Below are 15,216 nucleotides of genomic sequence, written 5' to 3'. Positions count from 1 at the left end.
AGAAGAATAATCTAAATTAGAACTGAGAAAATATGTGATATGAAGAAATAATAATTTTTTATTAAAAATTAATTTAGTATTTTGATTTGAAGTTCCTTTTATGTATGATATAAATAATTTTGTTGATAATATAAAAATTAATATTTTATATTGGATGTTGATTTGTGAGACGATAAAATATGTTAGTGATAATAGTGTGTGTTGGAAAATTTAGCAAACAAACCCTAAATAATAAATCAAATATAGACATTTGTTTAAGAAACAAATAAAATTTTTATTTATTTATTTATTTTTATTTTTTAAAAGAAGTGTATAATATAAATAGTACTCCATCTCTGGTAATTTAAAGTATTTTTTTTTTTTTTTCATTTTTGTTTGCAAAATGATTTACTTTCTCGTCGGTTTAATTTGTCTATTATTTTTATTTTAATTTATCCTAAGCAATTTGTCCTTCTGAAATATAATTATATATTTTTGTGAAATTTTAGATATCATAATTTATAATTTTTTAATTTTAATTATATTATTTATTTATTTTAATTTTAATTTATAATTATTTTTATTATATCATAATTATTTTTACTACTTATATTTTTTAATTATTTGTTAATTACTTCATCAGTCTCAAAAGTATAGTCTTATTGGGTTGAACACGAGATTTAAGAAATATTAATATTATATCGATAGTCGGTAAAAAGTATGGATAAATGATTTTTTTACCCTTTTGAGTATATTAGTGTAAAAAGTAGTGGCAGCTGTGTAATAATAATAAAAAAATATGAATAATTTTACGGTGATACGATTATTTATAGAAATGAGATTATTATTTTGAGACGAATAAAATAAATAAAGAAAATTATTGTAGTGAAATGGAAGGTGGAAATATATAATACTCCTACTCTAATTAGAGTGGTAAAGTTAGCTGAAAGAAAGTACTAAGAGGGAGAGAATATTAATTAGTCCTATTTAGTTAATTCGAGTGTATACATAATTAATTAAATTATCTTTTTTTCTTTTTTAATTTTTAATTTAAATTTTTTATTGTCATTCTCTACGGCACGTGTTGATAGTTACTTATCCCAATTAATACTTAATTAATTAATTAATTCTTCGATTATTAATTAAAAAAATTGAAATCAATGGCAGAGTAGACGTACGTACGCAGCGCCACCGCCACCGCCGGCAGCAGGAAACCCTAATCGACCGGCGTCGCAAGCCCCAACTCTATCCGCCATTAATACTAACCTCTCAACCGCCACCGCTCACCGCCGCAGATCAATGGTAATGAATCATATGCTATTTTTGCCATATTCTCTGTAACTCCTTCCGTCAGCCGACCGCGATTTTTTCTTCTCTCCGCGCTCATCTATTTTGGAAGCGTTCGCTAGCTTTTCTCGTGTTCGGCGGATACGTCGGCGGAGATTTGACGCAGCTGGTGACGCACTCGATTTCTTATTCCAGATGGCTTGCCGTTTCGCTACCCGACGAAAATTGATTAGCCCCTACGTGGTTAGCGTCTGAATTTGGGGATTTAGGGCTTTCTTCCAACTGCGATATAATGGCGTCCGCTGAGGACTTCTCACCCTCGCAGGATCCTCCAATGGCGAAGGGTAATACTAATAGCGGTAGGAGCAAAGCGACGTCGTTTTTATCCGACGGATTCCTCTTCGTCGGCGGAGCTCTGGTCGCGTTTCTCGTGGTTTGGGCTCTTTGGTCCTTCTTCAGCCCTCCGCCGCCTTCGTCTGATACTTTCTCCACCGCCGCCTTCCCCGACCGGAAATCCGCAAAATTCGACAACTTCGCCACCTCCTCGGAGGCGCCGGAGAGTTTTTTATCAACCAAATGCCCAACAACCGCTTCGGCATCGGATCCGGACCCGGGTCACGACCCGCCCGACCCGACCTTCTACGACGACCCGAACCTGACCTACACCATCGACTCGCCGCCGGTGAAGAACTGGGACGAGAAGCGGCGGCGATGGCTGGAGCAGCACCCGTCGTTCGCGGCGGCGGCGGAGGATCGGATCCTAATCGTGACCGGATCTCAGGCGACGCCGTGCAAAAACCAGATCGGCGATTACCTCCTCCTGAAATTCTTCAAGAACAAAGTCGACTATGCCCGCCGGCACGGGATCGACGTCTTCTACAACAACGTCCTCCTCCAGCCGCAGATGTTTTCCTTCTGGGCGAAAACGCCGACGGTGAAGGCGGCGATGTTAGCCCACCCGGAAGTCGAATGGATCTGGTGGATCGACTCCGACGCCGCCTTCACCGACATGGACTTCGTCCTCCCCCTGGATAGGTACAAATCTCACAACCTGGTCATCCATGGCTGGCCGGACATGATCTTCGAGAAGAAGAGCTGGACCAGCATCAACGCCGGCGTCTTCCTGATCCGCAACTGCCAGTGGGCGATGGAGTTCATGGACGCCTGGTCGAAGATGGGGCCGCAGGCCCCGCAGTACGACAAATGGGGGCAGATCCAACGGTCGATATTCAAGGACAAGTCGCTGCCGGAATCCGACGACCAGACGGGGCTGCTGTATCTGATAGTGGAGGAGCAGGAGAAATGGGGGAAGAAGATATACATAGAGAGGGACTACTATTTCGAGGGGTATTGGCTGGAGATCGTGGGGACGTTGGAGAACATATCGGAAAACTACGCAGCGGTGGAGAAGGAGGCGGCGGCGGCGGCGCTGCGGCGGCGGCACGCGGAGAAGGTGGGGAGGGCTTACGGGGAGGTGTGGGCGGAGGTGCTGAAGAAGAAGGGGGTGGGGTACGGCCGGGGGAGTGGCCGGCGGCCGTTTATTACGCATTTCACGGGGTGTCAGCCGTGCAGTGGGGACCACAACCAGATGTACTCCGGCCAGACGTGCTTCGACGCCATGCAGAAGGCGCTGACCTTTGCTGATAACCAGGTGCTCCGGGACTACGGGTACGTGCACCCGGACTTGCTGGATCCGGCGGCCGTTGCGCCCCTGCCGTTCGATTATCCAGCCTCCTTGTGATTGCGAATGGACGGTGGTGATGATGATGATGATGATTCGACTAAGTGTGTGCTGGTTATAGTTGATATTTATTCTGTTGTGTTGTATAGAGGGAGTAGTTTGGTTGAGCTTGTTGAGATATTTATATTTTGTTATATTTTATTTTAGATTATTATTATTTGAATTTATTAGTTTTTGTAGGATTTGATTTTTTATTCTTAATACAAATATACAATTATGCTGAAAGAAAAAAAATGGATTTGATTGCCATGGTTGAATTTATTTTTACTTTTAAGCAAATAACAATCTATCGTGGCATATGTTCAAAAAATTGCAAGCTTTATAAAACATTTATATATGAGTTTTAATTAATATATTTGAAAAGGTAAACACTTATACATTGAAATTGAAAATAAGTTTTTAAGATCAAAACTAATTTTTTGATGTATCTTTTAAGTATTATAAAACTCGGTTAATCACTCTACGATACCATGCCATTGCCTTCATCTTCTTCCCCATCGCCCTCGCCGCCATCGATAACTTCACTGAACATATACAGGCTCTGATACTCCATCAAGTACTGAGTCGACCGTTTCACATCATAGAACAGTTCATAAACCCGACTCACATCTTCCATCTTGACAATCTTCCCCTTCCGTTTCTGGCAGGCCAATGCAGCCGAGGTTATAAGGTTTATTGCGTACCTCAACGACGTGTCTTCGCCAATCTTTGTCAGCAGGACTTTGGCATCGTCCGACATCTCCACGTCCTCCTCCTGGCATCTGATGTCTAGAATCTTCCGGATGTCGTCCGGCGTGTACGGCTGCGTCGAGATGATCAATAGGCGGTCGAGGAAATCGATTGGGATGCCATGTGGAGACCTGTAGTTTGTGCCCCGGATGGAAGTTATTCCTCGATTCGTTGCAACGACGAGTATGGGTGCCATGTCATTCTCCAGCGCACGATTGAGGAAGGAGAAGCACTCGATGTCCAGCATGTGGACTTCGTCGATGAAAAGGACACCGGGGACTATTTCGGCTTTCCCTTCTTCCCTCCACTCCGCAACTTTTGTGTCGATTTGTTCTCGAACTTCTGACCGGATTTCACCCGTGTCCCCTGTGAAGAGTGCCAGAAAGCCCTGAGTCCTGAACAGAGTAAGGAGATGTTAAATAACCATTTCATTTAGACAAGAAGCTATGTTATTTTCTATTCGATTCCTTTAGACTACCCACTCATGTGCAAGAAGGGTTTCTTGTTTAGAAACTTTTTCGAGACAAGTTTTTATGGATGAAGGCCATTCGATAAAAAAAAGAATGGGAACTTTTGCTCCAATAGCACGACCACCTACTTAAAAGCTTCATATCATAGGGAGATGCATAATTTTGCATTCATTTCTATTTTAAGTCGCATTCACTTTATATACAATTCCATTGCAATAAACGACCTTAACATCAAGAAACAAAGGTAAAATAAGAGCACAACAATAATGGAAAGAATCCAAGAACAACCCACATTTTCGAACAAATTAATCATCCAAATGACAACAATGCTAAGTTGCTGATGGAGAAAGACAAATATATAACCACATAACACCTAATAGCCTGCGAAAAGAAACACCCTCGACAAACAAATTAAAATAAGTGTTATCTGAACCCGAAACTCATAAAATTGCCTCACAAGTCCTCTTTCTATAATCGAAACATTTATTAGAGTTTTGCATTCAATGGCAGCATTTGAGCATTAACAACCATTATGCAAGACATAATCCTCAATACAATTAGCAATGTATATAACCAATTCAAGATTTCAGAGCACAAACAGATGAAGTTTAAATCATTCAGAGTATCGAATTCCATGTTAAAGTGAGAAATAGGCACCTGCTGTTGATGACATCAATTTCGTGAAGAGTGACACAATGCACGATCTCCTTCCTCTTCTGCAGCTCCCCGTCGGGGCACTGCACGAATTTCGTTTGGGGCCCCATGGCGTCGTAGTCCCGGGACCTCGAGATCGACCGCCCGAGCTTGGTGATCTTCCCGGACGCCTTGTCAATGGCGATTACATCCCCACTCTGCACTTTCTCCTTCCCCAACGCCTCTATCATCTTCGCCCCCAAATCGTACACCGCCTCCAGCTCCGTGGTCTTCATCGTCAGCTTTCCCGTCTTGGCCGCCGCCCCGGCCGCCGCCGGACGGTCAATCTGGATCTCCACAACCTCCCCCTCGATCACCTCCGCCTCCTCCTTGATGCGAACGCCGATCGCCTTCCGGAACGCCTGCATCAGCGCCTCCGTCTTCGACATTTCCAGGGAGAACAGCTCGCTCCCTGCGAGCATCGCGAAGGGGGTTTCCTGGCCGAGGGATTTGGCCATGCCCATGGCGATTGCGGTCTTCCCGGTCCCAGGCTGGCCAGCGAGGAGCACGGCCCGGCCCGCAATCTTACCGTCTTGGACCATCTTGACTATCACGCCGGCGGCTTTCCGGGCGGAGATTTGGCCGACCATACCCTCGGAGGAGGAGCGGGCTTCGAGGGAGGAGTCGAGACCTAGGCCCCTGATGTGAGAGTGCGCCCCGATTCTCTCGATTCGCGTCAGGTCTCCCATCTCTGAGAGCTTAATCTCCGTCGCCGCCATAGCTGAATCGAATCTGTGGAGATGATTCAGGAGAAGAAGAACTCAAGAAGAAGAAGGGTTTTGCGAGAGAAGAAAACAGAGTAAGAAAGAGGTCTAGGGTTTTAGGTTTGGGGAATTTTCTCAACTGGAAGCCACTCAACACATTTTAATTTTCCATTTCTTTTTCAGTTTTTTACCCAAGTATAAAACAAAGTCAAGTTTAACAGTACGATTTTATCAATAATCACTGCTCAGCCTTCTGACCAGCAGCAGTCAATTTCTTTGACTTTCTTCTCTTCCTCACCCGATTCTCTTTTGATACACATGTTGTCTCTCTTTCCCCTCCAATTTCATCAGCGGCATCCCGCCGGGAACTTGAGCTTTCAGGCATATTGCTTTGAAACTCGGGTTCACCGTCGCTCGAACCGGGCAGCTGAGGTCCAACGATCTTCCTCCGCGGGGCAGCAGCAGCTTCCCTCAGCTTCTTCTTCCGGCGCCTCTTCCGCTGCGCCCTCGTCGGCTTTTCAGCACCACCAGTCGACGGTGACGAGTATGCTTCCTCACAATCCGGCTCCTCCACTGCAACCATGTACCAGAATTATTCCGAGAAGAATATCAATGATTTAGTCCAAAATGTAAGTATTGTACTTTTGACGAACACCTGGTGGGCAATTCAATGTATCGGCCAAGGCCAATTTCCCTTCTTCTTCATCCTGTTTTAACAGAAGATATTAAGCGATTATCCACGCATTCTGGTATTAAAAAAGTTACCGGTTTTCGAGGTAATAATACTCGGCGAGGCGACGGCGGCGGCGACGGCGACGGCGACGGCGACGGGGGAGGAGGATAGAGCATTTTGAGAAGGGCTTCATGGAACTTGCGTTGCTTCTTTTCTTGCTTCATTTTCTTGCGAGATTTGATCGAGTTCGCCCGATGCAGAGATTCAAATTAGACCTGTATTGAAGATTTCCTTGATTTGGGAGGAATGGCTAAAACTCAAAACTTGGAAGATATTTATATAAGATAACAAAACGACGCCGTATAGATGGAAATCGTGAGCTTCTACTGCTTGCATATACCGTTGGTTCTTCTTCTCCCACCACATCCCCAAATCAATACGAATTACGGATTTCTCTCTTCATGGCGACAATGATTTCTCGCCAGATTCTCACGCAGTCCACACCTATGATTCCCCCATCAATTCGTCATCAGAAATCGCTGTTTTCATCAAAATCTTTCGCAGCTTCGAGGGAGTCAATTAGAAAGGTTCGTTTTTCGGAAAAGCCGAGAGGATTGTCGCTCGTGGCCATGGCATCTTCAACCGCTACCGTCTCCGTGCCTGAGGACATCGGGGAAGTGCTCGGGGAAGTAAGCATCTTCACAGCTGCTGGTGAGATCGTCAAGTTCAATGATCTCTGGGATCAGCAGGAGGTATTGTTAGTTCCGTATTGTTCTTCCTGATACTTATGGTCCTCCTTGTGCCATTTATTCCTAATTTTTCACTCTAGTTAAGATTCACTTATTTGTTGAACAGTGTCAATTCCAACCTTCCAAGATAGGTTTACTCAATAATGGTGAAATCAAGCTAGTTCAATTATTTGCAGAAGTCTATCTTATTAAGTTATAGTAAGAACAATGAGGTCTGAAAAACTTCCTCAGCATTAAGTTTCACTGTTCTGTACTTTGTATTGTATGCATGAGCTATGCTTCTTGAACCTTTTGCAACCGATAATGTGAAAACTGGGATGCCAAAATTATTTAAATTGAAGTTGGAAAGAAGATCTGCATCTTGAACAATTACAGTCAGGAAGTTCCTATCAGTCACTGAAAAGCTCCAAACAATGAAAGCTGAACTGAATCATTTTCACAACCAATATAGTTCTGTTTCTGTCTTCAATTTGGGAATTTACTTTGGAAACTTCTCTTTTAGGGAGTGGCAGTTGTGGCGCTTTTAAGGCATTTTGGATGCTTCTGTTGGTAAATTGCTAACTTCTCCCTTGGTGTTTTTGTGATCGACTGAATATTTGAAAATACATGTGGTATTTTTGTTCCTTTTTTAGTTGGGAGCTTGCTTCGGCACTCAAAGAAGTAAAGGAGAAATTTGAATCTGCTGGAGTGAAGTTAATCGCCGTTGGTGTTGGTACTCCTGACAAAGCTCGACTTCTTGCTGAAAGGGTACTGTGTTAATCCTTTCCTTTTTCCTCAATGAGTCTGTGCATGTATATTGAAAGGGGAATGGCTCAATGAGAAAGTGTATATACCTTTTAAATTTGATCATCATATGGTTGTCTAGGGTGCATTTTAGAGTAGCAGCCTAAATACAGGTTAATGATGGAAGTGTTATAATTGGATGATCTGTATAAATTTGCCCTTCAAGTTTTCTATCATTTCCAATTGAGTACTCCGTACCATGGATGAGCTTTTGTGTGCTCATAACTATCGTATGCACATTCTTCAGCCTTATAACATTTCAAAAGGGTTTCGAAAAATGGTTTTGATTTCTATACATATCAGGAAATTATCATATTGCAACTTAAACTCGAGTCTTCTCCTTCTTTTTTTCTTCTTCTTTAGATACTTTTACTTTTTTATCGCTTTCCTTCATTCTCTTTTAATTTTATATTTTTAAGAAGGCTCAATAATCTTAAAATTTGAATTGCTACTTCTACTATTAAATATGATGCAGTTTGTTCTGGATTGTAACTAATTAATTAGTTGACTACTCTTACTAGTTAACTGTGAAAACATTTTTTTGCTAAGTGAACTCTGTGTGTATTTGTTATGAGTATGCACAACTTTAACTAGTTATGTTGTATGATTTTTGCATTAGACGACTTATAACAGAATTCAGTACGGCAATTCATTTGCACTTTATAGTCTCTGTTAGTATTAAAAGGAAAATGAACTACAAAAGGAAAATGTTATTATTCATGTGTCCCGTGAGGATGGCGTATTGGTGTGGGTGAACTTGTGAACGTGCGCATTCAAAGAGTAAAAACTGCGTCGCTATTATTTTTTACATGGATATTGCATATTTTATGTTCTTAAATAACTATAAAAGGATCTTATGCCACTGAGATGTGTACAAATTTAAATAGGTTTATTATCCAAAAAGTGGAATATATTTCAATCATTAGCAAATTACATACACAAGAATACATAAAACGTACAATAAATTCAAATGTACTTCCAAAAATGACATAATAGGCATAAAATTGTTGTACAAAATTGAGGGTGTTTCATTTGTGTGTGTGTGTGTGTGCGCGTGCGCGCGCCTTTAATTTTTATTTTTGGGTGTTTTTGGTTTTAGATGTTTTTGAACTGAAAATAGAGATGCCATATTTGAATGAAAATTGAGGATTGGATGTGATGCTTTTGGAGGGAAATTGTAGATTATAGAGTTGAAATGGAAAAAATTATAGAGTTGAAATGGAAAAAAAACACAAATGGAAAAAACAAAAGGTGTAAATCAGTAATGTTAAGCAAAGATATATGTGTAATGATGTTTTTGGATGCCTTAAGATAAATGAAACAAAAAATCTAATCTTAATTTCTACAATTCTAAATATAGCCTTTTTTATTCTTAAACAGTAGTTAGTATAAGTTTTTTAAGAACAGTGATGACTTATCCGAAAGTAAGTGCATGTAGCAGTAAAGAAATTAGATTTCCTGTTGCCATCTATGGTTGTGAACCACAATGGTATCTCTCAAAATTGAGATGTTACTCGTTATCAAAAAATAAAACATAAAAAATGAGATGTTATGATTCCTTATATTTCTGTATTTGGCAGTATGCTATTCTGCCATCCTCGCCAATTTTACTAGTATCATAAAGTACTTATTTTCTATTTGATCTCCTTCTAAGGTTGTGTCGTAATATGCTTTAGAATGACTTTATATTGCTGTTCACCTAACTTGTTACTTTGTTCTGCCAGTTACCATTTCCATTAGATTCTCTTTACGCTGATCCCGAGCGCAAGGTAACTCATAAATGCAACTTAGAATAATATATTTCATCCATGGTATACCGCAGCCAATTTGCAGTCACAATTATCAATTTTCAGGCATACGATGTTCTGGGCTTATATTATGGTTTGCGGCGCACATTTCTCAACCCGGCTAGTGTATTACTTCTCAACCCAACATTGAATGCTAAACTAACAAGCCACTTGGTTATATCTTAACTTTTTAGATTTCTCTATGTTGAAAATGAAACAGGTCAAAGTATTTTCCAGAAGGGAGGCAGTGAAGAAGGCTATGAAGAACTACACTATCAAAGCTACTCCAGATGACACAAGCAGTGTCCTGCAACAGGTATTTAATTATACATCTTCCTCAATCTCTTGCATGTGTTGTAAACTGGTTTCTGTCGTGAGACAAATGATACTCTCTGATCGTCGATTATTAGGGAGGGATGTTTGTCTTTAAAGGAAAGCAGTTGCTGTATGCAAGAAAGGATGAAGGGACCGGCGATCATGCTCCATTGGATGAAATATTCGACATATGCTGCAAAGTTCCCGCATCTTGAAATTTTCAATACTTGAATTGTCATTAGGTATGTGATATGGTCGAAAATCTAACCCTGCACGCCTGAGCTTGCACACACACACACACATCTATATGGTTGTGACAAATTATACACTATTGGATACCCTAAGAAATTGACATAAAAATTCAATATCGTGTATAGAATTTTATTAAAGATAGGAGCCATACAGTTAGGCTAATAAATTCGATTGAGTTTGGTAGATTGTTATATGAAAATTTATTTCGTGTGGATTCCTGAAATCAAGGAATTATGTTGAAACATGTCAAAACAGGGAGATAATCAAGAAAATGACAGCCCAGAAATAATTGAACACAATAGTGTAGGTATGATTTTAGTAGTATTCAATACACATATATATATGTATTGATTGATGTCGATTATTCGAAATATCTGTGGTAGTGTGGTGTGTGGTTGAGCAGCAGTTCTACATAACAGGAGACACCAAATCTCGAGCCTTGTTGGGAGAAGCAAATGTCTCCCAAGATTCGGTACGATTTTGTTTCTGTGTCATGAATTTATATTGGCTTCCTGTTTGTTCTTTTATTGAGAAAAAACTTCTTATACTTTCCAGAAAGTCTGCTGCTTTTTTTTTGTGTGGCTCATCTTATTGTAGTTGTGGGTGGGGAAGGCTTGAGGGTTTTATTCTTTTATTTATTTTCCAATAAAATAAATTTGTAGACAAATTCACTTTGAGGGTTATTCATCTTTGGGATGAGATTAGAGTCAGCAATTTTTACTCAATGTAGAAAAATAGTTAGAAGTGATTCTAGAAGATGAATAATGGTGGTAAATGTAGGTAGGTAGGTAGGTAGGTAGGATGACTGAAACCTTTGACAACTAAAAATGACATGAGCCCATTTGTTAGTGCATTTGGTAGAGGAATTTAGATTTACCAATATTATTACCCATTACTGTTGTGAAATCAAAAATTGGTTGAAACTGAAATTAGTGTTGGTGTTGGTATTGATGTAGTTATAAGGGAGGACCAAGAAACATATGTCTTCCTCAAATGAGTGTAGGTACAGAAGAAGCCATTGTCAGCAAATAGAAGTGTAGCCTACTCTAGCCTAGCCACACACACAAAAAAAATAAATAAAAATTGTAAGGGCAGTTGAATTTAATGAGAGACAAGGTTTGGTGTGAGATTTTAGTGGCCAGGAGTTTGATATCATCTTGTCTGAGGGACCATGTCCATGTCTATGTTTCCAAGATCTTCAATTTTTTAGTTATCTCTATGATATTATTCTAACAACACTAGGGGGCTTTATGTCGTTCCTTCTTGGTCCCTTTTTAGGACAACCAAAAGAACCTTCTTCACCCATGCAATGCAAATCCTACACGCATTTATATAGAGAGAGGGGGAGGGCATAATAGACATTTCCTTCATGAATCTTTTATTATTATTATTATTACTATTATTTTATGTTTTTCATAGTTTTATTTTTTTATTTTAGTATACATTGTTTAATTGTACAAAGTCTTAAATTTGATGATATTATAATGTAGTATAATCATTTGTGTGGCTCCTCCCTCGCCAGGCAATGGCCAATGAGTACACGAGCATGCTTATTTCTAAGTTGATTCGTATCTCTGTATTGTATATACACATATTTGCATTTCTATTTTTTCATAGTTCAATATATTATGTTTTTTTAATAATAATATTAAATTTAATACATATATATATATATTTTATTATAAATAACGTATTCAGTAATTATTCTCTACCTTAAAAATATAAAATTAAAAATAAATAAATTAATAAATTATTTTGTCACTGTCTTAAATCAATCCTTGGCATGGTTATTTCTTTAATGCCAAGATTATTTAGTTCAAAATATCATATGTAATTTACAGTCACACCACTAACTTTTCATATTTTAACTCTAGATAAGGCCATCAACTAGAATTTAACAATTTGTAATAAAATTACAATACCGTATCAAAAAGTGACAACACTTCTTTGTGTGAAGTTTGGTAAATATAAAAAAACTTATATATTTTTTTATTTTTTTATTTAATATGATAGGATACAATATAGTTAATTGTTCCGTCGTCCGCTTCTAAATGTCAAATTTACTTTTTACGTTATTATACTTAACATTATATAAAAATATTATTATATTTGTATAATTTTTTGTACAAATTTTTTCTATTAGTATTATAAGACATTAATTGAAGTATTTTTGTAATTTTTTTATAATTTGTATTACGTTTTGATATAATAATTAATATTAAAAAATTAATACGGCAAAAAATAAATGGACCTTTAGAGCCAGAAGGAGAGAGTATTTCTTATTTTGAAATATTGCATAATATAGAAAATAGACCAAAATAAAGAATATTGTAATATATATATGACAAAATGAGTATAATTTAGTAAATGGTATAATTCAACAATATACGTGTTAGGTAAAATAATGGTACGTTGTTGAATAGTTAAATTAACAAACTATATAAAAATATATTATCCTTATTATTATTATTACTATTATTAAGATTGTTATTGTCTTATCATAAAATCAAGAGAAAGAAAGAAAACAAAATGAATATGTACAAGGCCATGTTTAATTTTAGAGTCTAAAGAGTAGTAGCATTTTGGCACAAAATTAGCTTGTAATAGTCTTTATTTTTCACAACAAAAATCACGACGTTTCTTGAAGACATATTGGTGCAGAAAAAGCACCGTCGAGGTGATCTACGGTATTCCTTTTCCTCTCTCACATGGCGTCGAGACAGTGTTGTTATTTTTTTGTCGTTTCAAAATCAAACATGGACACGTAGGATAGAAGGGGAAGACGAAGAATTTTTTATTTTTTATTTTTTATTTTTTATTTTTTTTGTCTTTGGCCAGTTCGTGTGCTCTAACTGTCACACTATTGGATATGGAAAATGAATTGAAATCATAAACTTAAATGTCAATTGAAGGAGCTTATTTTAGGACTTGACATTCTGTAAATCTTTTATTTATTTATTTATTTATTGTAAAAAGAGTTATTGCCATATAAATGTAATTAATGTATATAAACAAATTTCAGCATAGTGAGTCAGTTGTCAAAAATACAGAGTTAACCATAACTATCCAAAATCTAATCTCAAAATCACACGTGTTTACTTTACTAGTGAAGTTTTGATATTGATCAGTAAAATTTTAAATTAAAATAATTGATTAGTATGATGTAAATATGTATTGACTTGATATTTTTAACTGTATTATTAGATTTTAATTTAATAAAATAAATAAAAATTAAATATTTAATTTGATATTTTATAATAAAAAAAAGAAGTTAAAACAATGCTTATTGTGGTGTCGCCTTTTGATTTGTATCATAATTTGACAACTCTTCTTTCCCCCTACTTTTAATTAAAAATACTTAAAAACACCTCTAATTCACTTCAATTTAAAAATACAACCACATAAACACGAAATACCAAAAACACCCCTGAGTCCACAACAGCCTTTACCAGACCAGACCCGTCCCCATCAATGGCCGTCATCATCATCTCCACCTCCACCTCCACCTCCACCTCCATCTTCGTGTTCTTCATCCCCACGCGCACGCGCGCTCCATTCCCTCTCTTCTCAACTCCATGCTCAGCTCCGCCCTCCTCTAACTCCACTTCCCCATCGCCTCCCACAAATCTCCCCTCATCCGCCGCCGTATGAGGATTCGCAATTTCCGAGCGGCGGCGGTGCCGCTGCTCCTCCTCCTCCTGACGGCGGCGACGGAGGCCGATCCGAACGACGAGCGGTGCCTGAGCCACCTGAGCGAGTCGCTGGAGGATCCGCTCCACAATCTCCAGAACTGGACGAAATCGGCGCTGGCGAACCCCTGCCAGGCTCAAGGATTCAACTCCGTCCTCCTCGGAATCACCTGCAACAATGGCCGAATCTTCAAGCTCTCCCTCCCCGGCCTCTCCCTGCGCGGCACCATCTCCCCCTACCTCTCCAATTGCACCAATCTCCAAACCCTAGATCTCTCCTCCAACGCCATCTCCGGCCCAATCCCCCCCGATCTACAGTACCTCGTCAACCTCGCCGTCCTCAATCTCTCCTCCAACAGACTCTCCGGCCAGATTCCGGTCCAATTAGCTCTCTGCGCCTACCTCAACGTCATCGATCTGCACCGGAACGAGCTCTCCGGCGGCGTTCCGCCGCAGCTAGGGCTGCTGGTGCGCCTCTCCGTCTTCGACGTCTCCAATAACCGGCTTTCCGGTCCGATCCCCGGGTCGCTCTCTAACCGGACCGGGAACCTTCCCCGGTTCAATGCGAGCTCGTATTTGGGGAATAAGGATCTGTACGGGCCCCCGCTAGGCCCGATGAAGAACAGGGGGCTTTCCGTACTGGCCATCGTCGGAATCGGGCTCGGCAGCGGCTTCGTCAGCCTTATCCTCAGCTTCACGGCGGTCTGCGTTTGGCTCAGAATTAACGACCGGAAAATGGCTAATGACGAAGGCAAAATCAATCAGCTCATGCCTGAGTATTGATTATTATTATTATTATTATTATTGACACAGAAAAATAATTAAAAAATTTGAAAAAAAAAGGGGTACTTTTTCTTACTATTTTACTGTTTCGGTTCAGTTTTTCTTTTTTTTTTTTGGGATAGTGGTTTTTGTGGGCAATTATTGATCCATTACAATCTAATGTGTTTTTGTATATATATTTATGTATTTTAGTGCAAGAATTATTTTTATAAATTTGAAGTTTCTGGGTTAATTATTTTCGTTTGCAATTTATTTTTATTTTTATTTTTTCACATGATTCACTTGTATTTAGGGGTAGCATATTAGGTACGCCCTTTTTTTTTTTTTCCACAAAAAAGTGCATGTTCTTGAATGATTATTTATTGACATGTGTGTGGATAAATTTAGTCAAAAGTTATGTTGAATTTTGAATATAATATTTTTTAAAAATTATATATATTATAGTAATAAGAGTGTTATTAGATAGGAGAGAAGCAACCAAAGCATAATAAATGAAATATGAGAACGGTTACTTGAGAGTGCGCACCGCACCAGTAAACCCCGATCGAATTTAAAATCCTGCAAATCAGGCTCGATGAGAAA

General features: G+C 38.9%; 4 protein-coding genes across 5 annotated transcripts; 2 read left to right on the top strand and 2 right to left on the bottom strand.

Annotated features, from left to right (window-relative positions):
• The first annotated feature begins 1,169 nt into the window (after positions 1 to 1,169).
• On the top strand, positions 1,170 to 3,164 carry LOC127240722 (putative glycosyltransferase 7). Its single transcript, XM_051259543.1, has one exon. The coding sequence runs from the start codon at positions 1,559 to 1,561 to the stop codon at positions 3,005 to 3,007; it is 1,449 nt and encodes a 482-aa protein (XP_051115500.1). The 5' UTR covers positions 1,170 to 1,558; the 3' UTR covers positions 3,008 to 3,164.
• A 198-nt stretch (positions 3,165 to 3,362) lies between these two features.
• Positions 3,363 to 6,044, bottom strand: LOC127240721 (uncharacterized). The gene is made up of 3 exons (XM_051259542.1): positions 5,902 to 6,044; positions 4,864 to 5,631; positions 3,363 to 4,131 (listed from the first exon to the last, which is right to left on the bottom strand). The coding sequence occupies exons 1-3, from the start codon at positions 5,958 to 5,960 to the stop codon at positions 3,468 to 3,470; spliced, it is 1,491 nt and encodes a 496-aa protein (XP_051115499.1). The 5' UTR covers positions 5,961 to 6,044; the 3' UTR covers positions 3,363 to 3,467.
• Positions 6,045 to 6,053: 9 nt separating this feature from the next.
• Positions 6,054 to 6,500, bottom strand: LOC127240724 (uncharacterized). The gene is made up of 2 exons (XM_051259546.1): positions 6,369 to 6,500; positions 6,054 to 6,176 (listed from the first exon to the last, which is right to left on the bottom strand). The coding sequence occupies exons 1-2, from the start codon at positions 6,498 to 6,500 to the stop codon at positions 6,075 to 6,077; spliced, it is 234 nt and encodes a 77-aa protein (XP_051115503.1). The 3' UTR covers positions 6,054 to 6,074.
• LOC127240723 (receptor-like protein 44) lies at positions 6,095 to 14,845 on the top strand. 2 transcript variants are annotated; one of them, XM_051259544.1, is made up of 7 exons: positions 6,412 to 7,028; positions 7,528 to 7,574; positions 7,658 to 7,772; positions 9,533 to 9,577; positions 9,662 to 9,721; positions 9,816 to 9,911; positions 10,006 to 10,385. In XM_051259544.1, exons 1-7 carry the CDS (start codon positions 6,738 to 6,740, stop codon positions 10,123 to 10,125), a joined length of 774 nt encoding a protein of 257 aa, XP_051115501.1. In that variant the 5' UTR covers positions 6,412 to 6,737; the 3' UTR covers positions 10,126 to 10,385. The 2 variants fall into 2 exon arrangements, with proteins under 2 accessions (XP_051115502.1, XP_051115501.1); XM_051259545.1 differs by lacking the exons at positions 9,533 to 9,577; positions 9,662 to 9,721; positions 9,816 to 9,911 and adding an exon at positions 13,879 to 14,845 and having other exon boundaries at positions 6,095 to 7,028; positions 10,006 to 10,110.
• Positions 14,846 to 15,216: the final 371 nt, after the last annotated feature.

Source organism: Andrographis paniculata, unplaced genomic scaffold (genome assembly GCF_009805555.1).
Source record: "Andrographis paniculata isolate CXL003 unplaced genomic scaffold, ASM980555v1 Contig79END, whole genome shotgun sequence".
In the NCBI taxonomy this organism is placed as follows: Eukaryota; Viridiplantae; Streptophyta; class Magnoliopsida; order Lamiales; family Acanthaceae; genus Andrographis; species Andrographis paniculata.
This window is presented reverse-complemented; position numbering and strand designations above follow the sequence as displayed.